Source organism: Giraffa tippelskirchi, chromosome 3 (genome assembly GCF_054371585.1).
Source record: "Giraffa tippelskirchi isolate mGirTip1 chromosome 3, T2T-mGirTip1v1.2.pri, whole genome shotgun sequence".
In the NCBI taxonomy this organism is placed as follows: domain Eukaryota; kingdom Metazoa; phylum Chordata; class Mammalia; order Artiodactyla; family Giraffidae; genus Giraffa; species Giraffa tippelskirchi.
This window is the reverse complement of record NC_137277.1, coordinates 22,467,368-22,492,051: the sequence shown is the minus strand read 5'-3', so window position 1 is coordinate 22,492,051 and position 24,684 is coordinate 22,467,368. Positions and strand designations below refer to the sequence as shown.

At 54.4% G+C, this 24,684-nt stretch overlaps 1 protein-coding gene across 1 annotated transcript; it reads left to right on the top strand.

Moving 5' to 3' along the window:
- ERBB2 (erb-b2 receptor tyrosine kinase 2) lies at positions 1-24,684 on the top strand. Its single transcript, XM_081582178.1, is given in 28 exon segments — positions 1-309; positions 7,049-7,200; positions 8,309-8,522; positions 9,176-9,201; positions 9,203-9,386; positions 9,668-9,736; positions 9,910-10,025; positions 10,151-10,292; positions 11,162-11,281; positions 11,551-11,677; positions 14,959-15,032; positions 15,120-15,210; positions 15,457-15,656; positions 16,029-16,161; positions 16,255-16,345; positions 16,932-17,092; positions 18,540-18,587; positions 20,186-20,324; positions 20,407-20,529; positions 20,834-20,932; positions 21,210-21,395; positions 21,514-21,669; positions 21,785-21,860; positions 22,159-22,305; positions 22,638-22,735; positions 22,935-23,123; positions 23,408-23,660; positions 23,803-24,684. Coding segments are annotated over 28 exon segments (3,843 nt in total). The 5' UTR covers positions 1-236; the 3' UTR covers positions 24,159-24,684.

Sequence of the window (24,684 nt, the reverse complement as noted above, 5' to 3'; positions counted from 1 at the left end):
ACAGGAGGAGGAGGAGGAGGAGGACGGCTGCCTTGAGGAAGTACAAGAATGAAGTTGTGGAGCTGAGATTCCCCTCCGTTGTGCCCACGGAGCCGAGACGAGCCCCTGAGGCTGCCGACGGCCCCAGCGCCCGGTGCCCTTTCCGGCGCTAGCGCCTGGCCCTCTCCCCTCGCCCGCCCGGCGCCCTCCCTGCCCGGTCCAGCCGGAGCCATGGGGCCAGAGCGGCAGTGAGCACCATGGAGCTGGCGGCCTGGTGCCGTTGGGGGCTCCTCCTCGCCCTCCTGCCCCCCGGAGCCGCGGGCACCCAAGGTGGGTCTGGGGTGGGGAGGGCAGGGAGCGGCGACAGGACCTGCCGCCTGGGACCCCCGCCGATGTCCCCGGGCAGGCGCGGGTAGCGGGGGTCATCGGAGCTCCCTGATCCCAGGTTTCAGATAGTCGGGGCCTTCGGAGCCGCGGGCCCTCGGCTCGGAGGGGCCAGGGAAGGTGAGGTAGGGGGGTGATTACGCCGGAGCGGCTCTAGATGGGACCGGCGCTTTGCAGGCTCCGCGAACTTGTCATAAAAGTTCTCTGAAGTTATTCAGAAAGTTTCCCTCAAAGGGTGAATTGCGTGGTGTGTGTGTGTGTTTTCCCCTTTCTTGAGCCCCTCAAGCTCCTCTCTCAAAGCCTTTCCAGTTGGCAACCTCCGCCTCCAGACTGGACTGGGCTGGATTCCTGGGGGTCCCTTCTGCCCGGCCCCCTCCCCGCCCCCTTTCGGCCGAGTGGGTTGAGTTACTCCGGCTTCGGGCAGGATCGGGGTGCGGAAGGGGGGGAGGTGGGGAAAGCAACCTGTCCAGTCGGAGCCGGGGAGCCGAGGGTGGCCAGTCCGACTGCAGCGTTGCCTCACCGGAGCCGGGGGTGGGGGAAGGGGGAGAAGTTTGTTTTGAACAAGTTTCCTTAGGGCCGACTTAGGGACTGTGTGCTTTGTCATTTGGAAAGCGTGGGCCACGGAGGGGTGGCCGTGTGTTTTCTGGTCTGGGGCATTAAAGTGGGAGGATTCTGAGGGAGGGACTCCTGGGCAGTGGGAGGGAGAGGGGGTAGCTAAGGAACAGGGAGACACGCAGGTGTGCTGGGCGCCAGGCTCGTCTGCTTTTCCTTTATGCTGTATGTGGGGAAGAGGGGGGGCACTATGGGTCTTCCCCATCTGTCCATCTAGATGCATAATGATTAAAGCTAACACGTATGGGAAATGCACACTGTGCTAGGTGCTGTGCATGTTTGCCTGGGTTCCCTCCTTTTATCCTCAGAACAGCCCTATAAGAGAAGTCCTACCAGTGTTCCCATTTTCCAGGCAAAGACCTGGGCTTCAAGAGGTGAAGTGGCAGCAAGTAATTGGTGGGTCCTGGATTGGACCCCAGCTTCCCCACCAGCTCAGCGGTAAAGAATCTACCTGCCAGTGCAGGAGATGCAGATTCGATCCCTGGGTCAGGAAGATTGGCAACCCACTCCAGTATTCTTGCCTGGACAATCCATGGACAGAGGAGCCTGGTGGGCTCCAGTCCATAGGGTCACAAAAGAGTCAAACATGACTTAGTGACTAAACAACAACAGGTCGGATCCAGGCAGTTCGACCCCCAGCCACACCTTGGAAAGCCCTGTGTTCATCTGCCTTGAGCTCTGGGGGACACTGGACCCTGCATCGCCGGGTTGTGGGGAAGCCAGAATGAGAATGTTCTAGGAGTGGTGGCTGGTCTCCATGGATCAGGGAGTCTGGAGAAGGGGTGGGTGTCGGCCTGTGTGTATGTGCCCGAGGGCCCCTCTGTCAGAGCTTTGCTGTGTTATCTGAGCAGCTGCTGTGTCAGGGTGTTCTTAAGTTGTGTGGTCTATGTGTTTGTGTGTCTGGGCTTTGCAGTCACCCTGCTGAACTCTGCCCTCTCAAGGAACTCCCCCTAGAGCTGCTGTAAACAGCGGGAGGTGGCCCCACACCGCCTTCTCTCTGAGCAAGGAGCCTCCCCGTTCCTTTCCTGTTTCCCAGGCGGGCTTTCGACTGAGAAGAATGAGGCAAGGCTGGGCTGCCAGGCGGAGCCGCTGCCCTCCTCGTCTGGGCCTGGGAGTTGAGCAGGTGGAGCGCAGCTAGGTTGCTGCAGTATTGGGTACTGGGGGCCCCTCAAGGCTTCCTCACGCCTTGGCACACAGTGCTGGGTGCTGAGAGAGGCATGGTGTGCAGGGGAATGGCTAAAATGGCAGAGACCCACCCAGCTGCCTCTAGCACTCCCAGTGTATGCCAGGGCTGAGGGGGAAAGGGAGATGGGGGGAAAGCCCAGGGGTTTGGGCTTTTCTTTTCGTACAGTCAAGGTTTTGTAAAGTGCAGCGAACACATCTTGGAGAGACCATAGTTTAATTCCTTAAAGATTCTCCCCACAGCCTCCTTCCTTCTTTTTGCTATACTTAGGGAAAGTAACCTCGTTCTACTATTCAATAAAAAATAATAATTGAAAGATAGGCTCAAATGCCAAAAGAGAAAATACATTGTATTACAAAGTCAAATACAAAGCGCTTTTCATTTTCTCTTGGTTTGGAATTACCCAGACTCCTGCTTTATGGACTTAACTTTTAGAAAAGTACGCATGCTTCCTATTTGCCAAGTTCTCGTCCATTACAGTTTCACTGCTTCTCTGCAACAATCCTGTGAAGTAGGAGCACAGATGAGAAACTTCTCTGAAGTTCAGAGAAACAAAGTGACTTAGCCAAGGCTTCCCAGCAACCCAATAATGTCCAGGGCATTTTTGGACTCTGATGAGGAGTCATTAAGAGTTGATCAGAGGGCCTTCTCTGGTATTTCAGTGGTTAAGAATCTGCCTTCCAATGCTGGGAACACAGCTTAGATCTCTGGTTGGGGAACTAAGATTCCCACATGTCTCAGGGCAACTAGTGAGCCCAAGAGCCCCTGCACTCTGGAGCCTGAGCACAGCACAACTAGAGAGAAGCCCACACCAAAAGGGAAGATCCCACATGCTGCAACTAAGACCAGACACAGCCAAAAAAAAAATGTTGATCAAAGTGTTACGCAAAGCCTCAGGGGCAGTCAGGTGGCCAGACTAGGGCAAAGGTGCTGTTTTGCTATTGTGGTGAAAATGAGGGTGAGCTGCGCCCCCAGCCCCATTTTCCCTCTTGGCTTTGGAGTTCCTCCCTTCCATGTCCAGTCCATGTCTGTCTTCCTCTTGTGCCCTCTAGGCTTGGCAGGGGATGGAAGGCAGGAGTGGGGCTGAGGCCAGTGGGACCGACAGGGCTGTGGGCGAGGGAGGGACCAATGTGGGGCTGGCGCTGGGGCTGGTACAGGGCCAGGCTGGGTGTTCCTGCCCCTGGTGCTAGCATGATCTGCAAAGAGATCCCCTTGTCTGTACTGTGGGAAGCCCCTCCCTGTTGACACCTCCATATTTCAGTAGGCCACCTTTCCTCCCCACCCTTGGGATGAGAGGCGAGGTAGAGAGAGGGGTGTGTGCTCTCTTAAGGAGTGGGAGAATTATAGCCAGTGGTTGTGTTGCCCCAGCTCTGTTGACAAAGGCTTGTCATGTTTGCACACTGTTTCTTGATTCATTATCTCATTTAACTCTCGTGTAATTTCTCTGCAGAGAGTAAGAGTTGTTATTGTTTATTATCCGCGCCTTACAGCCAAAGACAGGTCAGCAAATATTCACTGAGCACCTGCTACGTCACAGGTACTGCTAGGCATACAGGTGAATCTGATTTGACCTCTGCCCTGGAAATCCAGGGACTTGATCAGGGTTACACTGTGAGCAGCCCTCCAGGGTTCTGGCCGAATGAGCTGAGCCCAGGCCCCGGTCTGATCCACCAGGTTGTGTGTGCCAGGTGAACCTTGGTGTCATGGGAATGGGCTCTGGCCCCGTGGGTCTGAGGCAGGTGAACTTTGGGGACGCAGGCAGTGTTCATGGAAAAAAGGAAGTGTTGGCTTTTGTGCTGGTGAGCAAGAGAGGCAAGTGAGGCTGAAGGCTGGTGAAAAGGAGAGAACACACTTGAGAGCCCCCTAGAGCTGGGACCTGACCACTGACATTCAGTTAGAGAAACATGGGGACTGACCAGCCTCTGGGCAGAGGGCTGGACACAGTGACCAGCCTCTGGGCAGAGGGCTGGACACAGTGACCAGCCTTGGGCAGAGGGCTGGACACAGTGACCAGCCTCTGGGCAGAGGGCTGGACACAGTGACCTCAGCTGGTGCCTTTAGGTTTGGAGACTCTTTTTATTTTTAACTAATTATAATTTTTGGCTGCACTGGGTCTTGGTTGTTGCGTGCAGGCTTTCTCTAGTTGCAGCGAGCAGTGGGCTACTCTCTAGTTGCAGAGCTCAGGCTTTTCATTGCAGTAACGTCTCTTGTTGTGGAGCACTGGCTCTAGAGTACATGGACTTCAGTAGTTGTGGCTCACAGGCTTAGTTGCCCCGTGGCATGTGGGATCTTCCTGGAGCAGGGATTGAACCCGTGTCCCCTGCATTCACAGGTGGATTCTTAACCACCAGACCACCAGGAAAGCGCTGGTTTGGAGACTCTTGCTTGGAGTTAATACATTCATTCATCCCCAAACACTTATCCAGGGCTCATTGTGTCCTTGGCTCTGGTCTGGTCCTGCCTCACACTACCTTTGCTCAAGAGATCTGGCTCCTGAAGGGCAGGTGCTCTGGAGACAAAGCTCTCCTGTGTGGGACAAGACCTCCTACTCTGGAGGAAATCACTGAGGGAGGGTGGATATGGGGACCACGGTAAGGACTGGGGAGAGGGAGATGAGTGAGAAGATGGAGGTGTGGAAGTCCTTCTTGGTTTCATGTCAGGTTGGGGGTTATTAGTCCCCAGGCCTCCAAGGAGTAGGTCTCAGAGTCCCAACTTTACCACGTGTTGCAAACAGTTAGTCTTTATTTTTTGGCCGCATGTGGGATCTTCATTCCCCAACCAGGGATCGAACCTGCACTCCCTGTGTTGGAAGCTCAGTCTTATCACTGGACCTCCAGGGAAGTTCCCACAAGCACTTAGTCTTAATCAGACTCTAAACGGCTACAAACAAACCCGTGGGGCGGGGCTCCCTCTCTTTCTGGTCCTCCCGCCCAGCTCAGCCACTCGGCCTGGAGCCTGTTGTAATCAGTGGCATCAACAGAGCTGGTGTGTATTTACCTTTGCACAGGGTGTGGGGTGGGGCGTGTGTGCAGTTAGGCCTAGTGGAAGGAATGTGGGATCTAAAGTCAGGCAGACTCCAATTCAAATCAGGCCTCTATTGCTCACAGCTTTATGATCTTGGAAGCATAATTCCTGGCAGCCTCAGTTTCCTTCTTTGCAAAATCAGGGTTGTGGATCCCAGCCTCTGGGGGTTGAGGCTCCACCCAGAGTGCCTGCCCAGCACACGGTAGATGCTCAGTTGACCCTGTTGCTCCCAGGGTTCCTGTTGTTGTTTTCCCATTGCCAGGGCTACCGCAGCTGGTGTGTCCCTTCCAGGCGGCAGAGGCCGCAGAGGGTGGAGACGGCCCCTGCACCAGCTCTGCCGGTCCCTGTCCCCGGCCTGGGCTAGGGCCTTGGGGTCCAGACCTGGAGACAGCTGTGCCTACAAAGCAGCTGAAGTTGCCGAGGCCGGGGGAGGTCCTGGCAGCGGGCGTTATTTTGGGCCTGGCCTGCCACCCCCGGATCCTGTTTCTCTTGGGAGTCTGGGGGGAGGGACCCTTGAGTTCTATTTCTGGGCCCTCCTCTTCCTCCCTCTTTGCTTCCTTCCCTCCCTGGCCAGAGGAGTGGGAAGACAGACCACTCTGGGTGTTCCTGGGAGGCTGCCCGCTTGTGGCTGTTGACCCAGGCCGGACCCCTGGGGCTTGTTCCCCCAGCCTTTCCTCCAATTTCTGGGGGCAGAGGGTATCTCTTATTACCTCTCAGGATTTGACCTTAGGCTCCAAGTTGTGGGGAGAGCAGAAGCCCTGGTGTCAGACCCCACAGTCAGCCATTGTATTGTCCCCCTGAATCTGCACGTAGTCCGTGGGAGGTGGAGTAGGGACCAACAGGAATTCCAGACACCTCAGGCACCTGTGGATCTGTGGATCTGGGGGTGCCCTCCACCCACCTCTCCCGGCACACCCTCCTGGGCAAGACGCGCCAGGTGATTCATCTTCTCACCAGAGCAGTAAAACGAGTTCCACTGGGCCCTTTAATCTCCCCCCTGCTGGTAGGCATGATGCCAGCTGCTGCCAGTGCGCCCCCTTACCAGGGGTAGTTCACCCTTTCTAGTGTCCCTGGACTTAGTGGGTACTTCTGGTCTCAGGGACACTGGACTGGGGTCCAGGTGGGTTGGGTAGCAGTACATCTTGATGCCACTTGGCTGCTGGTTGACAGCGGGCAGGTACACAGGGCTGACGTAGTGCCCTTGTGGCAGGAGTTTCGTGGCACAGATTCTGCCAGCTTGTTCTGGAGTCTTGCCCTGAAGAGGTGGCATGGGTGAGGTACCAGCAGACGAGCCTTTGGAGCAGGCAGCACTCTGGCTCAGCGTCTGCAGCTTGGGTCCAGATGCCCAGAGTTGGGATCTGACGCTCCTTTTCTCTTCCTGGGGAAATCCCAGAAGTCCCTGCAGTGACCAGGCCACTGGTGGTCCCCAGGCCCCAGCTATGACTTGAGCTGACCCTCTTTCCCCACTTTCTGGGTGGCATTGAGGGGGTGGGTATGCCTTGCCAGGAGGTTGGCATGTGGGTGGCATTGTTTGCTCGGGAAAGGGGTAGGGGGTATCCAGAGGATTCGTGATTCATCATTGCCTCTCTTGGGGGATTTTTACCCGTTGGCCCTGAGTCGTGCCTTTGGGACAAAAGAAGGCTTTCTTTGCCAGCCAACACCCTGGATTGAACGGGCAAGCTCCCTAAGGCTGGCCCAGTGGGACCCCCTCTGGATGCTCAGGATGGGCCAAGTTGGCAGAGGGGGAACCTCTTCCCTGATTTCCCCCCCTTTCCCAAATTAGCACACTTTCTTTTGCTGTTGCACGTGGCCAGTTGGAGAAGCTCACTGCACAGGCCCTTTGACCCATCTTCTCTGTCCTGCCAGTGTGCACCGGCACAGACATGAAGCTGCGGCTGCCGGCCAGTCCTGAGACCCACCTGGACATGCTCCGCCACCTCTACCAAGGCTGTCAGGTGGTGCAGGGTAACCTGGAGCTCACCTATCTGCCTGCTAATACCAGCCTCTCCTTCCTGCAGGTGAGGCCCATGGGCAAGACCCAGCCAGGCCCTGCTTCCTGCTGGGCTGAGCCCTCTGCCTGCAGATGGGTGGTAGAAGAAGGTTCCCCGCCTTACATTTTCTCTTTCATTGTGGCTCCTGAACCGGGAAGTCATTTCTCATGTCTCACCCCATCCGTCCTGCACTAAGACCAGTTGACTCCCTGTCTACAGTGTGGCTGACTGTGGACATCTCTGGGTGGAATGCATCTATTCCTGGGCTATATTTTTTGCTCTCTCACCAGCATGATCACCTTCCCTTGTCCAACTGTTCCAGCCACTGTCCCCCTCCTACCTGAAGTAATGAAAGGCCTGGCAAGTTCTGAGTCCAGTTCTGCCACTGACAAGCCCTGTAAATGTGGTCTAGCCCCTGGCTTCACTGGATCTCAGTTTCCCTATCTGTATATTGGGAGCCATGAGGCCTTCTCTGGTGGCTCAGATGGTAAAGACTCAGTCTGCAATACAGGAAACCCGGATCCAATCCCTGGGTCAGGAAGAGCCCCTCGAGAAGGGATTGGCTACCCACTCCAGTATTCCAGCCTGGAGAATCCCATGGACAGAGGAGCCAGGTGGGGCTACAGTCCACGGGGTCGCAAAGAACTGGACATGACTGAGTGACTAACACTACACTGGGAGCCATAGGCATACTTGGACTCCTCCTGGGGAGCCCATTTAGAATATCATGTGGGAGATATATGTGAAAGGGTCAGGAACAGGAGAGAGAGTGGAAGCCAGCCTCTGGGTTGTGTCCCAGAGAGGGGCCAGGTGTGCGACGCTTAGTCCGTCAAATCACAGACATCATCTCGTCCAGGCATTTCCTGTACAGATGGAGGAGCTGAGGTGTAGAGAGGGTGGGGTGCCTGCTCACAGTTTACAGAGTGCTGCCCCCACCCCTTCATTTTCTTTCTTGATCATACTAGAATCTGGTACTAGAACCTAGTTTGGGGAGGTAGCAGGCAGACTGCTTGGTGGCTGGGCCCTTGCCCAAGATCCCCAAGCTCAGGATGACCATGAGGAGGTCTTGGGGGATGGATGGTAGTGGTCCAGGGCCTGACCTGCCTCAGCCCTCCCCTCCTCTTTCCCCTCCCAGGAGATCCAGGAGGTGCAGGGCTATGTGCTCATCGCTCACAATCGAGTGAGTCAGGTCCCACTGCAGAGACTACGCATTGTGCGAGGCACCCAGCTCTTTGAGGAACACTACGCCCTGGCCGTGCTGGACAATGGAGACTTTTTGGAAAGTGCTGCCCCTGCTGCAGGCACGGCCCCAGGAGGGCTGCAGGAGCTGCAGCTGCGAAGCCTCACAGGTGGCCATCTTTATCACTGAAACTTTCTGCTGGTTACTGAGAGCTGGCCAGGGGTCCCTACTAGTCAAGGGGAGACTTCGTGTGAATCAGAACTGGGGTCCCTTCCAGATGGATGCAGGTGGAGCTAGGAAAGGAGCCCTTGTGAAGATTCAAAAAGATTTCCCCTCTTCCCAGAAAGTCACAGCTTGCACCAGCATAGTTTGATGATTAGGATGCTGGCTGGATTTTTGCCCACTTCTTGGCTGAGTGCACATGTACAGTGAACAACCTGTGTAACTGTACGTGGCAGCCCTGGGACAGACAATGTTCCAGACTCTGAGTGCCCAGTGCTTTGCATGCATAATCCCATCAGTCCTGCCATAATCCTCCAAGGGAAACATCAGTGTTCTCATTTTACAAATGAGAAAACAGGTTTACAGAGGATAAGTCACACAGCTAGTTAGTGGTGGTGAGGCTGGGTTTCACACTCTTTTAACTGCTAAGCCATGTGCACACAGAAGAGATGGAGGAGAGGAGGCAGTGATGTGGACAAGTCACTCCTCCCTGGATCTTTGTTTGTGGGTGGTATTGATAAGGCTCAAAAGATGCTGAAGGGGTGTTCTCTGCTCCCCGAGGAACCCGGGGTGTGTTTCAGAGTCCTGCTCCACTTTTAGAAGGCAGGCAGGCCCCAGGGGAGATAAGAAGATGCCAGATGGGGGAAGAAGCCCCTGATTATTGCCCACCCCACAGAGATCCTCAAGGGAGGGGTCTTGATCCAGCGGAACCCCCAGCTCTGCCACCAGGACACGATTTTGTGGGAGGACATCTTCCACAAGAACAACCAGCTGCCCCTCAAGCGGATAGACACCAACCGCTCACGGGCCTGTAAGCCTTGTTCTGCCCCACCTGCAGCCGTTGCCCTTTCTCATGCAGCCCAGTGACCCCAAACTCCTGGCTTACTCCTTGTCCCCCTCTGCTGCCGCACTAACAGCACCCATCTCCCCTTTCTCTGCGTCTCTTCATCTCTGTGGTTCTCTGTCCTGTTTTTATGTGCTTCTAGATCATGCCTCTGGGTTTGAAGTCCTCTCCTCCTGCCTGGGTCTCTCCCTCACTGTGCATTTCACGTCCTGGTCTCGGTCTCTCTCACTGCCTTTCTGTTCCTCCAGGCGCACCCTGTTCTCCAGCTTGTAAAGCTCACAACTGTTGGGGAGAAAGTTCTGAGGACTGTCAGAGCTGTGAGTTACAGGGCGGCCCAGGCTCTGGAGGGCAGGGGCTGGGTGACACGGGAGGGGGTGTGCCAGCCCTCTCGGCCTCTTCCCTGGGGCAGGAAGTCTCCCCAGAAGGTGATGCTGGTGAGGGGCTGGTGCCTAGACTGCTGCCCAGCCCTCATCCCACCTCCACTTGACAGTGACGCGAACCGTCTGCGCCAGTGGCTGTGCCCGCTGTAAAGGCCCGCAGCCCACTGACTGCTGCCACGAGCAGTGCGCTGCCGGCTGTACTGGCCCCAAGCACTCTGACTGCCTGGTATGTGCCCCCTGGGCCCCAGCCCTCAGGCTGCAAGGGGAGGGGCATCCCGCCCAGTGTTGTTCTATGGCCCCTGGCACGCCAGGGCAAAACAGCCCAGTGCCCACCCGCTGTCTGTCCCCCAGGCCTGCCTCCACTTCAACCACAGCGGCATCTGCGAGCTGCACTGCCCAGCTCTGGTCACCTACAACACGGACACCTTCGAGTCCATGCCCAACCCCGAGGGGCGTTATACCTTCGGTGCCAGCTGTGTGACTGCCTGCCCTTGTAAGTGCCGGGGAGAGACACAGTCTTAGTAATTTTGCTGGGGAGTTTGGTTTATATAAATGGGAGCATGTTGTGAGTATTGTCTGCCACTGGCTTTGGAGAGCTCGTCATGGCAGTTTGTGTCAAGCTGCCCAGTTCTTTAAATGGCAGCGGAGCAGGTGGCAGCAAATAGTAGCAGCTAAGAGCCCATGCTCAGGAGGCTTGCGTTCAAGACTTGGCTCTGCCACTTACTCATCATGTGAGCTTCTTGCTGCATCTCAATTTCCTCATCTGTTAAATGGGGGCAAAAATAGTCCTGCTCTCGTAAGGTGGTTATAAAGTTTAGATGAGTTAATATTTGTGAAGCTCTTACAACTGTGCCCAGCCAATACTCAGCACCCCTAAATTTTAACTTTTATTCTATGGTCAGATGGATCTGACTTTGATTTATTAGCTCCCCTGTTTACTGATAAGCATTCAGAGACTGGCCTTGTATCTGGGGACTTCTTTCCTCCTCTCGTGGCAGATAGCAGTGAGCTCTTGGGTGCTGGTCGTACCTTCCCCATGGTGGGCTCGAGTACAAAGTGTAGGGTCAGGCTATTTGGGTTCACATCCTGGCTCCTCCACTTTCTAGCACAATGACCTTGAGTAATTTACAGAAAACTCTGTGCTTTGATTTCCCTTTTGGCAAAATGGTAATCTAACAGTGCCTATCACATACGGCTTTCATGAGGGAAGGACGAGTGTACAGGGCTCAGACATGTTGTAAGGGCATTTCAGTCTCAGTTGATATCATTCTTACTGTACTACCTGGGCATGGTGACACGGCTCATGGTGGGTGTGGGGGTGAAAGGCCAGGATACATGGACACACAATCTTGATTTCCTCAGACAACTACCTGTCTACGGATGTGGGATCCTGCACCCTGGTTTGTCCCCTGAACAACCAAGAGGTGACAGCTGAGGATGGAACCCAGAGGTGTGAGAAATGCAGCAAGCCCTGTGCCCCAGGTACCCAGTGGTCGCCCCCCCCCCCTCGAAACAGCCGGCCTGGCCTAGCCCACTGTGCCACCCGTCCTCAGACCCTCCTGGGACCCAGTCCTTTTCTCCCACTGACTCTACCCCTGGCCCTTCCCCTGAGCTTCCCACAAGTTCCCCTGTGTCTCCTGTCAATGTGGGGAGGGGCATGTGGCCCCAGGAGGGGACTGTGGACAGGATCCAGGAGGTTGCGGTCCTGGTGCTCCATGTGGAGGCTGAATGCCCCTGCCCCCTCCCCACAGTGTGCTATGGTCTGGGCATGGAACACCTGCGGGAGGTGAGGGCGGTCACCAGTGCCAACATCCAGGAGTTTGCCGGCTGCAAGAAGATTTTTGGGAGCCTGGCTTTTCTGCCAGAGAGCTTTGCAGGGTAAGGATACTCAAAGTCAAGGATGGACACACAGCCTGAGACAGCATTAGGGCAGTCACTGAATCCTGAGGCCCCAGAAGTGGCAGCGTTTCTAGGGGGTAATGGGAGACAGAAGTGGGAGACCCAGGATACAAAGGAAGCTGGTGGAAGACCAGCTTGGCCGGGGTTGGTGGTGGGGGGATGGGGGTGGAGGGTGGGGTGGGGGAAGGTTTTTCTCTTTGTTTTTGGTTTTTGTTTGTTTGTTGCTTTTGGCCACACCATATGACTGGCTGGATCTTCCTTCCCGGACCAGGGATTGAATCTGGGCCTTTGGCAATGAAAGGGAGAAGTCCTAACCACTGGACCACCAGGGAATTCCTGGAATTTTTCTCATAAATGACATGTTATCTATAAACATGCACTTACTTGTATGGAGGTCACTCCATCCAGATAAAATTCTCTTGAGTTCATAGTAGCTTTATTCATAATGGCCGCAAACTGAAAATAATGCAAATGTCTATCAATAGCTGGACTTCCCTGGTGGCTCAGCGATAAAGAATCCACCTGCCAGTGCAGGAGACGCCAGTTTGATCCCTGGGTTGGAAAGATCTCCTGGAGGAGAAAGTGGCAACCCACTCCCGTATTCTTGCCTGGGAAATCCCATGGACAGAGGAGCCTAGAAGGCTACAGTTCACGGTGTAGCAAAAGAGTTGGACACAACTTAGTGACTAAACAACAACGACATCAGTAGCTGAATGAATAAACCCAGCTTACCCTTGGACCTCATGGGTTTGAACCGCTTGTGTGCATGCTAAGTCACTTCAGTCGTGCCTGACTCTTTGAGACACTATGGACTATAGCCCGCCAGGCTCCTCTGTCCATTAGATTCTCCAGGCAAGGATACTGGAGTGCCATGCCCTCCTCCAGGGGCTCTTCCCAACCCTGGGATCGAACCCAAGTATCTTATGCCTCCTGCATTGGCAGGTGGGTTCTTTACCACTAGCACCACATGGGAAGGCCTTTGAACTGCTTGGGTCCATTTAAATGTGAACTTTTCCTAGTAAATCCATATTGCAGTACTGCACAATCTGGGGTTGCCTGAATCTGAAACTGTAGATACAGAGGGCTGACTGTATAGTTATACTGGGGTTTTCGACTTCATAGAGGGGTTTGGTGCCCCTAACCCAGGCATTGTTCAAGGGTTAACTGTAAAAAATGGTATATCCATACAGTGAAATTCTCAGCAATAAAAGAAATGGCCTCAGGATACACAGAACAACATTATGTAGGGGTTTTCCTGGTGGTCCAGTGGTTAAGACTTCGCTTTCCAATGCAGGGGGTGCGGGTTCCATCTCTGGGGAGCTAAGATTCCCCCATGACTTTTGGCCAAAAAAATGGAACATAAACAACAATAAACACTATTGTAACAAATTCAGTAAAGACTTTAAAAATGGTCCACATCAAAAAGTCTTAAAAATATTATGAAAAGTGAAATAAGTCAGATGAGAGGTCCACACTGTGTGGTTGCCTTTGTTTCAGCATAGGCAAAACCACTGTGGGGTAACACAAATCAGAACAGTGATTGTGCCTGGGTGAGGGCCTGGACAGGAACACAAAGGAAATTTCTAGGGTGATGGACATATTCTATATATCACTGGTGGAGGTGGATATGTGAGTGGATTCATTTGACAAAACTCATCAAGCTGCACACTAAAAATCTGTGTGGTTTCTTGTATGTGAATTATACTTCAGTAAAAATATGTATTGCAAAAAGGAGGAAATTCTCTTCACTTCCTCCACCTCTACTCCCCTTTCCAGAGGAGGCCACTGGTAATAGTTTGTGTGTATTCTTCTAGACCATTCATACATATATAGACATACATGCACAGAGAAATGTAGTTCTAATAATTTGGAGGGGGAAGGTTGATTTAAAATGTGAGCCTGCTGTGAATATTGTCTGCCCCTGGCTTTGAAGAGCTGATTATGACAGTTAGTTCACGTTCAGCTGCCTTGTTCTTTCAACAGCAGTGAAGCTGCTGCTGCTGCTAAGTAGCTTCAGTCGTGTCCGACTCTGTGCGACCCCATAGACGGCAGCCCACCAGGCTCCACCGTCCCTGGGATTCTCCAGGCAAGAATACTGGAGTGGGTTGCCGTTTCCTTCTCCAGTGCATGAAAGGGAAAAGTGAAAGTGAAGTCGCTCAGTCGTCCGACTCTTAGCGACCCCATGGACTGTAGCCCACCAGGCTCCTCCATCCATGGGATTTTCCGTACTGGAGTAGGGTGCCATTGCCTTCTCCGCAATGAAGCAGGTGGCAGCAAACAGTCGCAGCTAAAAGCCCAGGCTGCCTGGGTTTGAGACCTGGCTTCTGCCACTTATTAGTCATGTGGCCTTCTTGCTGTGTCTCAGCTTCCTCATCTGTTAATGGGGGCAGAAATAGTCCTGCCCTCATAAGGTTGTTATAAAGTTTAAATGAGTTAATATTTGTAAAGCTCTTATAACATTGCCCAGAAAATAGTATTTGTTTGGCCAAAAAGTTCATTCAAGTTTTTCCATAACATCATATGGAAAAACCCAAACAAACTTGTTGGCCAATCTAATACATGCTCCTAAATGTTAGTTTTTCATCTATAGTCTGGATAGATCAGGGTTAGATTTAACAGCTCCTCATTTATGGAGAAGGCAATGGCAGCCCACTCCAGTACTCTTGCCTGGTGAATCCCATGGATGGAGGAGCCTGGTAGGCTGCAGTCCATGGGGTCGCTAGGAGTCGGACACGACTGAGCGATTTCCCTTTCACTTTTCTTTTTCATGCATTGGAGAAGGAAATGGCAACCCACTCCAGTGTTCTTGCCTGGAGAATCCCAGGGACGGGGGAGCCTGGTGGGCTACCGTCTATGGGGTCGCACAGAGTCGGACATGACTGAAGTGACTAAGCAGCATTTACTGATGGAATATTTAGGTATTTAAAACATTAAAAAAATTTTAATCTCCTTAGGTTTTTTATTTTCCTTCTAACAAACAGTTCTCCCTTGTACATGCCTCTGGAAACAGGGGCCAGTGTCTCTCTAGGGCACATTCCTAGAAGTAGAATTTCTAGATCAAAGGGTATAAGTATTGTTTTGATAGATCCTGCCAAACTAGGGCCTGGGCTTTGAAGCTCAGGATGAGAACAGCCAGGCTTGATGGGCAAAGGGTTTAAGTGGAGGGGACGTGGGGGAGGATGACAGGACCAGCTTGGTGGAGCAGGTTGTATCCACTCTCTTCCTGGCCCTGACGACTCCTCCCCTAATCCTTCTTCTAGGGACCCAGACTCTAACATCGCCCCGCTGCAGGCCGAGCAGCTCAAAGTGTTTGAGTCTCTGGAGGAGATCACAGGTGGGCCCTGTCTCTCTGAAGCCTGCTCTCATGAGGCTGGGGGTTCTCATCCTGGCCCCATACCCTAGCCTCACCCTGTGCCTGCAGGTTACCTGTACATCTCAGCGTGGCCAGACAGCCTGCCTGACCTCAGCGTCTTCCAGAACCTGCGAGTAATCCGGGGACGAGTTCTGCATGAGTGAGCACCAGGGGAGGGGGTCCCTGCCAAGAGAGGCGCTGCCCAGGGAGGCCTAGGAGAAGTTTTGGGTGTATGTATAGTGGGGAGAAGGGGGTTCCTGTTCTCCGGGGACTCCAGCAGCAATCTTTCCAGGGTATTTGCAGTGTGTGCTGGGGACAGGAGGAAGGCGAGGGCAGTCCTGGCTGATGGGGGAGGGTCAGCGGTGCGCTGCCCCCCTGCATTTGAGCACCACTCCCCCTCCCACAGTGGTGCCTACTCGCTGACCCTGCAAGGGCTGGGCATCAGCTGGCTGGGGCTGCGCTCGCTGCGGGAACTGGGCAGCGGGCTGGCCCTCATCCACCGCAACGCCCGCCTCTGCTTCGTACACACGGTGCCCTGGGACCAGCTCTTCCAGAATCCCCATCAGGCTCTGCTCCACAGTGCCAACAGGCCAGAGGATGAGTGCGGTAAGACAGGGAGCCCGGCGCTGCATGCTCTCTGTCTGCCGGCGTGCGGGTGTGTCCAGGGGCCTCTGGCGGCAGCAGTCTGGGACTTCCTTGTGTATGTGCCCTGCCTGTCCCAGGTGCACCATCGCTGACCCAGCTCTGGCTGGCCTGGCCTCTTGGCGTGGCTTCTAGCTGGGTCCGGCCACGCTGCCTTGGCATCCCTTCCTTCCCTTTCCTCTGTTCCTGGAACCTCAGAACTTTCTCCCTGCTGTGCTCCCGCCTCTCTAGCCCAGAGCCACGCCCCCACCCCCCCACTTCCCCCACGCCACCGGTCTCCATGGGACCTGGAACCTCCCATAAGAGTCCCCTCTGACCCCTTCCTCCTCACTGCAGTGGGCGAGGGCCTGGCCTGCTACCCACTGTGCGCCCAAGGGCACTGCTGGGGTCCCGGGCCCACCCAATGCGTCAACTGCAGCCAGTTCCTTCGGGGCCAGGAATGCGTGGAGGAATGCCGAGTACTGCAGGGGTACGCCTTGGGCGGAGGAGGGGGCGGCCAGGAGGTGGGGGGAGGTGCACAGGGGCCCCTTCCAGACCCCTTCACTGGCTGTCCTCCCCTCAGGCTCCCCCGGGAGTACGTGAAGGACAGGTACTGTCTGCCGTGCCACCCTGAGTGTCAGCCCCAGAATGGCTCAGTGACCTGCTTTGGCTCGGTGAGGTGCTGGTGGGGTCAGAGCTGAGTGGTGGGAAGCAGGGCCGGGTTGGGGGGGCGGCTGGCAGGCACCTGGCCAAGTCCAGTAAAATATCCCTGGGGAGGGCTCCAAGCACAGGCCTGAACAGTAGGAGAATGGAAGGAGGCTGGGATGCTGGGGACGGCAAGAACTGTGGACCCTGAGACCCTTTCGACCATGCAGAAGGCCCAGGGAAGCCTGTGCGCTTGGCTGTGGCAGTGCCAAGGTGGTTAGACATGGGCGCTCAGGCATCAGACTACCTGGATTCAAATCCTGGTGTCACTTCCAACCTCGGTTGGCTCATTCGTGAAATGAATGTTACACTAGTACCCACCCCATTGGGATACAGTAAGAATTAACTTAAAATAGGGTTTGGCACTGTGCCTGAGCACTGGGAAGCTGGGTGCAGAACAGGGGCAGCAGACATAGCAGGTCTGGGGCTGTCTCAGAAGCAAGGTGAAAAGTGCTGCCGAGTGGCCATGGGAAGCCCCTAGGGGACCCAGGGGCCTGATCCTGCTGCCCAGGGGTATCAGTGCCAGTCCCCCACAAACCCTTTCTTCCCTCCCAGGAGGCTGACCAATGTGTGGCTTGTGCCCACTACAAGGATTCTCCCTTCTGCGTGGCTCGCTGCCCCAGTGGTGTGAAGCCTGATCTCTCCTTCATGCCCATCTGGAAGTTTCCAGATGAGGAGGGCATATGCCAGCCGTGCCCCATCAACTGCACCCACTCGTGAGTCTGAGAGCCTTCCCCATATAAAGAAGGGCTGGTTCCAGGAGCCTCTCTGAGGCTCTTATTGTAAAAGTGGGACATCTCTGCCTTTGCTTACCCCAAGGCCCTTAATTTTTTATCTTTTTTTTTCCAATCACAAAAGTAACACATATTGTTAAAAATTTTTAAATTAAAGCATGAAGGATAAATTAATAGTATTAATAGTTCTATCCCACTGTTAATAACTTGCCATATTTCCCCTCCAGTTTATATGTGCACATGCTAACATATGTATTATTATAATATACAAAATGTTTATATATTATTTTTATTCTCCAATTTTTGTCTGCGCACATTCTAGTCTATATTTCTTTTTACTAAAATAGGAGCCTAGACCATACCTATTATTTGCAAATTGCTTTTTCTCATGCAACACTGCAGTTTTTCTTGCAATGCTTTTTCATGTCCTAATACAGTGATCCGCCCTGTTCTTTTTATTTTTTTTACTTAGTTGTTTTTGATAACACGTGGAACACATGCATACATTCTTGTAAGACACATTTTCAGCAGTATCAAAATAAACAGTGTAAAGCAGAAGTGCCCTTTCTCCCACTGCCCCACCCAGTCCCTCCCCTCCCTGGGGAGAACTACCAGGTTACTCTGGTATGTGCATTTGTCCAGGCTTTTCTCCACATATTTACATAAATGCATTTTACGTTTATGTTAGATTGAGTCATAAGATTGCTGTTTTTGGAAGTCAAAAATGATCAAGAAATAACAATTTCATCTAGCTCATCTATTTCTCAGCAATTTCATTTGACTCATATACACTTTGCTCCCCCGTACCCTCCCCCCTTTATGTATCTTGGAGGTCCTTTCCTGTGAATGCATATGAATCTACCTCCTTTTTTTTTTAAACTACTCAATCTGCCGTATGGATGTAGTTATTTAGTTGTGTCCCTGCCTGAGGAGTACTGACTGAACTTGTTTCCTTTTTTTCCTTTTTGGCAGTTTATTGCACTTGAGCTCCACGTACAAGTGAGCATCTTGTACATGCCCCTTAGTGTACAGGTGTTGGCATTTTTAGGGTTTATCCCCAGAGGTGGAACTGCTGGGTCACAATATTGCCAAATTGTTCTGAGGAGGACAGCAGTAATTTGCCCGACTACAGTAGTAGTTTACACTGGCATCCTCTACAGAGGAGATGGCCAAGCTCTTGGACTCAATGCTCCTTTGGGTGTCCCCACTTCCTACCCACCACAGGGAGGTGCAAAGGATATGGGTTTGCAGACTGGAGGACTCCCCCGTGGGCTGGTAGAAAGAGCCCTGGTGACCTTGAGCCCAGTTTCTGCCTTGGTCAAGTAGGGATCATAACCCAGTCATACTCACCTCCTGGGATCCTGTGAGGCTGGAGTGAGTGCAGGAGGTGGTGCCCAGCCTTGTTGACGGAACTCTCTCTTTCCTGCAGCTGTGTGGACTTGGATGACAAGGGCTGCCCCGCCGAGCAGAGAGCCAGGTCAGCCTGGTCCCCAGAATGCATCCCACATCTCCCTCAGCCCCCCACTGACCCCTGGGTGGTCACTGCTGCTGGGGTCATGTCCTGACATGACACGTGTCCTCCCCAGCCCCCTCTTCCACTGTGGATGCTCCTTTCAATTAGCTTCAATTAGTGGGTGGAGGGGCTTCCCAGGTGGTGCAGTGGTCAAGAACTGGCCTGCTAGTGCAGGAGACACAAGAGACCAGGGTTCAATCCCTGGGTCGGGAACATCCCCTGGAGTAAGAAATGGCAACCTACTCCAGTATTCTTGCCTGGGAAATCCCATGGACAGAGAAACCTGGCTAGTTACAGTCAAAGTGGTTGCAAAGAGTTGGACACGACTGAGTGACTGTGCACATGTGCACACACACATGCAGTGGATGGAAGGCCTGCTCGGCTTGCTTGGGGGTCAGGGAATAGGAAGACACCCAGCACCTCCCCACCCTGTGTAGCTAGGGGTCTCATAAGGGACACAGGTAGCCTTCAACTCCCTGGGACTCGAGGCACGCTGAGAAGAGGGCATAGCTGCAGCACTGAGGGAGGGACAGTGAATACTTCCCTGGGGTCAGTGGGAGGCTTCAGGCACATGAGCTAGGTTTTGAAAGAGGGGTGGGAATGTCACTTGTATTAGGAGGAAAGCAACCAGGCAGCATGGTGAGGGGTGTCGAGAAAGTCTAGGATGTGTTTGCTGAAGATTCTGCTGTGGTGGGTAACTGACTAAGCACAGAGGAAGGAGTAGGGGGTGAAGTCTGAGTCACGTCAAGGCCAGATCTGGAGGGCATACGCTCTCCCCTACCATGAGGCCACAGGCCCTGTGATGTCCATCACTGCCATCGTTGGACTTGATTTCTAGACAGAGGGGTGTTTTGGGAAGGGTTTTAGGGAGAAAAAGATCAGAGTGTGTCCTAAGTAAGCATTTGTCCATGAAATAAGGGTCCATTAGAGGTCTGTGATAAGCCAGCCCTTGGCTAAGCAAGGGAGGGGGACAAGGATGACAAGGATGTAGGGTCAGTGCCCAGGAGATCCTTCTATCCCAGGATAAGCAGAGTCTTGAAAGATGACCTCATGCAGAAATGGTGGTCCAGGCAGAAGTATCATAACAAAGGCTGGGAGATGTGGAAATCGTGACCTATGGGTGAAAATTTTGGCTAGAACATCAGAATCACTGTGTGCACATTCCTGGGCCGCACCTCATACCACAGTCAAAATCTCTGGAGGGTGGGGCTCCATACTCTCACAGGTTGACCAGCTCCCTGGTGAGTTTTGTCAGGAAGTTTGAGAATCCTGGGCTAGAGCTATGGGCAAGGGCATAGACAACTTGGAGATGTAGGTGTAGAGGGTTTTGAATCCTAGCAAGGAGTCTGGACATTATTCTCGAGACGGTAAGGAGTCAAGGTAGGTTTTAGAGTAGGTTAGACAGGATGGGAGCCTGTGGGTCACCCTTCTGACTTCCCTTTCCAAATGCCAGTGACAGTCGGCCCCGCTCCCCCCTCTCCCCCCGTGCCCCGCCGTGGGACCCCTTCATCCCCCCTGCCCCAGACTGGTCCCCAATCCATGATCCTGGCTCCTGCCCCCAGCCCTGTGACATCCATCATTGCCGCTGTGGTGGGCGTTCTGCTGGTTGTCCTTGTGGGGCTGGTGTTCGGCATCCTCATTAAGCGAAGGCGGCAGAAGATCCGGAAGTACACAATGCGGAGGCTGCTGCAGGAGACGGAGGTGAGGCGCCCTGAGGGCCTCAACGCGGCCTGGGGGTCTGCGGCCCAACCTCTGGCATTGACCCACTACCCCCTCACCCCAGCTGGTGGAGCCCCTGACGCCCAGCGGAGCGATGCCCAATCAGGCTCAGATGCGGATCTTAAAAGAAACAGAGCTGAGGAAAGTGAAGGTGCTAGGATCTGGAGCTTTTGGCACCGTCTACAAGGTCAGGGGTGGGGCCAAAGTCCCCGGGGGTGGGGGGGGCGGTCCTAGAGGATGCTCCTGGGTGTGGCTGAGGGTTTGTTGGGACCATAGCCAGGAGCCGGGGGTGGTGCAGTTGAGTAGGGCAGTTAAGGATAAGGGATTGGGAGTGGCCAGTGGGTCTAAATGGTGAGGTTGTTGTTAAATAATGGGGTTGGCCCAAGGGTGGCGGAGGGAATTGGGAGCACAAGTAGTGACTCCAAGTAGGACGACTGCAGGTGGGATCTGGCCGGCTCTTTTCCTGCTCACATCCTCCTCTCTCTGCCCAGGGCATCTGGATCCCCGATGGGGAAAATGTGAAAATCCCTGTGGCCATCAAGGTGTTGAGGGAAAACACATCTCCCAAAGCCAACAAGGAAATCTTGGACGTAAGCCCTTCCACTCTCTCCAGCTGGGGGCACGGGGGACCCCTGGCTGCAGATCTGGGCTCTCTCTCTCTTCACTGGGGTTTTGGGGGACACCCTGTGATTCCCCCAAGTCTCTACTCTTACCCTCCCTAGTCTGTGGGCCATGGCTCTGGTTTGTGATGAATGGGACTGGATTGGGTAAGGGTGGCATTATCATGACTCAGCCCTTGGGAGGGGTGTGTGGTGGTTGGGGGTTAGTGGTTTCCCATACCCTCTCAGTGTGTACCCTTGTTTCCAGGAAGCATATGTGATGGCTGGTGTAGGCTCCCCATATGTGTCCCGCCTCCTGGGCATCTGCCTGACATCCACAGTGCAGCTGGTGACACAGCTTATGCCCTATGGCTGCCTCCTAGACCACGTTCGAGAACACCGTGGGCGCCTGGGCTCCCAGGACCTGCTGAACTGGTGTGTGCAGATTGCCAAGGTATGCACTTTGGGGGCCAGGGCTCTGCAGGTACCCTTAGGGAGCAAGCCTCTGGATAGGGAGGTTTCCTGGGAGAGTTTTGGCAGAGCGAGGTTCACGCTGATGCCTCTGACCCCAGGGGATGAGCTACTTGGAGGATGTGAGGCTCGTGCACAGGGACCTGGCTGCCCGGAATGTGCTGGTCAAGAGTCCCAATCATGTGAAGATTACAGACTTTGGGCTGGCTCGACTGCTGGACATTGATGAGACAGAGTACCACGCAGATGGGGGCAAGGTTAGAGGAGGGAACAGAGTGAAACAAGGGGGAGTGGGGTCTGGCCCCTGGGAGAACTCAGAATGGCCACCTCCCACCACACCTGGTTGGAGGACTTCCTTCTCTGCTCTACCAGGTACCCATCAAGTGGATGGCATTGGAGTCCATTCTCCGCCGGCGGTTCACCCACCAGAGTGACGTGTGGAGCTATGGTGTGTGATGGGGTGGGTAGGGAGGGTGGACAAGGAGCCATGGCCCTGGGGAGAATGTGGGTGGAGGATGGGGTGAATTAATGGACACCTTTAGTATGAATGTGGAAAGGGAGGAAGTGGCTGCCAGTGCCTGTGCACTTCCCAGGGACTGAGGAAAGACCAAGTTATCTCCTGCCCTTTGGCACTGCATCTTTCCTCCTTCCCCCCATGGTGCCAAGCTCTTGGGCAGAGGCTCTGAAGCTCCGTACACTAAAACTGCCTCTGGTCCTCCCACCACCTTACCCCATCTCTGCCCCAGGTGTGACTGTGTGGGAGCTGATGACTTTTGGGGCCAAACCTTACGATGGGATCCCAGCCAGGGAGATTCCTGACCTGCTGGAGAAGGGAGAACGGCTGCCCCAGCCCCCCATCTGCACCATTGATGTCTACATGATCATGGTCAAATGTGTGTTCTTGAGCTGTGTTGGCTGCTTGGAGGAGGGAGTGGGTGGTCCTGGGCGGATGGGCCTACAAGGGGCATGGGAGGGGGCCAAGAGCATGGTGATATGGTTAATGGAGTCTCAGAAGGCTCTCCCTGCCCTTTTATAGTACCAGTCCAGAGGAGCTAGCGAGGGCCAGCTAGGGAAAAAGACTGCAAAATAAAAAGGGGAAACTAGTAGATTCTCTATCATCAGAGGGCTTTGGACTCTAGTGTTGTCTAGACTGGGGTTGGGAGTGAGGGGCGCTGCATGCAGGCTGCAGCCAGAACTGAGATGCCGGGCTCTTGCCCACCCCCAGGTTGGATGATTGACTCTGAATGTCGGCCGAGGTTCCGGGAGTTAGTGGCCGAATTCTCCCGCATGGCCAGGGACCCCCAGCGCTTTGTGGTCATTCAGGTACTGAACCTTTCACCCCATCCCTGCCTATGGCTAAGAGCACTCTCCCTTAGAAGGGAGAAAAGGGAGAATGATTCCTGAGTCCCGGGCCTCCAAGCTCCTGCCTGACTCGTCAGACTTCTAGCCCTCCCTGAGCCACCCTCAGGAGCCTGCGTACTGGGCTGGGGAGAGGCTGCCATGCTGTCTCCCTCCTCCCCAGAATGAAGACTTGGGCCCTGCTAGCCCCCTGGACAGCACCTTCTACCGCTCGCTGCTGGAGGATGACGACATGGGCGACCTGGTGGATGCAGAGGAGTACCTGGTACCCCAGCAGGGCTTCTTCTGCCCAGACCCTGCACCGGGTGCTGGGGGCTCGGCCCATCGCAGGCACCGCAGCACATCCACCAGGGTCAGTGCCCCCATCACACGGTGGTGGGTGTGGTTGGTTATCTCCCCTGACTCCAGTGGACTAGGGTCCCTTCCTCCCATGTCCCCCAGCCATTACCTCTCATGGAGGAGGCCCCATTTTCCCAAAGAAGGATTCCTACTGCTTTCCAACTGTGATCCCATTCTTTCTACCGTGCCTCTGTCATACATCAGAGGTGATTTATCTCCTGGGACCCTGTCACCTCTCGTGGAGCCTCCATCTCAGATCCATGAATGACCCCCATTTTGACCTCCTCTTGTCCTCAGAGTGGCGGTGGTGAGCTGACACTGGGGCTGGAGCCCTCCGAGGAGGAGCCCCCCAGATCTCCGCTGGCACCTTCCGAAGGGGCGGGCTCTGATGTGTTTGATGGCGACTTGGGAATGGGGGCGGCCAAGGGGCTGCAGACCCTCCCCCAACATGACTGTAGCCCTCTACAGCGGTACAGCGAGGACCCCACAGTACCCCTTTCTCCCGAGGCTGATGGCTACGTTGCCCCCTTGACCTGCAGCCCCCAGCCCGGTATGAAGTCAAGCTGGAGCTAAGAGACTGGGAGGTGGGGGCTGGGGGTGGGTGCTCTGCCCAGGACCTGCTGCAGAGCAGTTGTAGCAGCTAGGACACAGGGTTCCACCCCCTCACAAGATTCCTTCTCTTGTCCTTTCAGAATACGTGAACCAGCCAGAGGTTTGCCCACAGCCACCATCACCCCTAGAGGGTCCTCTGCCGCCTCCTCGACCTACCGGTTCCACTCTGGAAAGGCCCAAGACTCTCTCCCCTGGGAAGAATGGGGTTGTCAAAGACGTTTTTGCCTTTGGGGCTGCCGTGGAGAACCCTGAGTACTTGGCACCCCGGGGCAGGGCTGCCCCTCAGTCTCACCCTTCTCCAGCCTTCAGCCCAGCCTTTGACAACCTCTATTATTGGGACCAGGACCCATCAGAGCGGGGCACTCCACCCAGCACCTTTGAAGGGACTCCTACAGCAGAGAACCCCGAGTACCTGGGTCTGGACATGCCAGTATGAGCCAAAAGGCCAGGGCCACTGAGGCCCTGCTGAACCCTCAGGGCGTGTGGAAGGCCTGACTTCTGGCCCACATCGGCACTAGGCAGGGAGCGGGCCCTTGGATCATGTCCAGGGGAGCCTGCCATGCCAGGAATCTCCTTTCCTACTTCAACTTCTAGGTGGCTGAGAACGGCCCAGCCTGACTTCTTCCAGATCCTTGGCACTGAACGACTTAAGGAGGCTGGGCCGAGTGCAAAGAAGGCCCCAAGGGGGTGTCTAGGAACTACAGCAACCCATTCAGAGACTGTCCCTGAGACCCAGCTCTGTCCCTGGGAAGAAGGGAGCAGCGGCAGCACCCAGATCCAGTCCTTGTACAGACTGCTTTTTTGGTTTTGTTTTGACTTATTTTTTTTGTTGTTTTTTTAAAAATGAAATAAGGACTCGGTGGAGAGTGGGTATGGGGTGGGGGCAGTCCCTGGGGTTGGGGGAGGGATGTCTTCCACACTCACTGTCTCCATTTGCAAATATATTTTGGAAAACAGCTGGA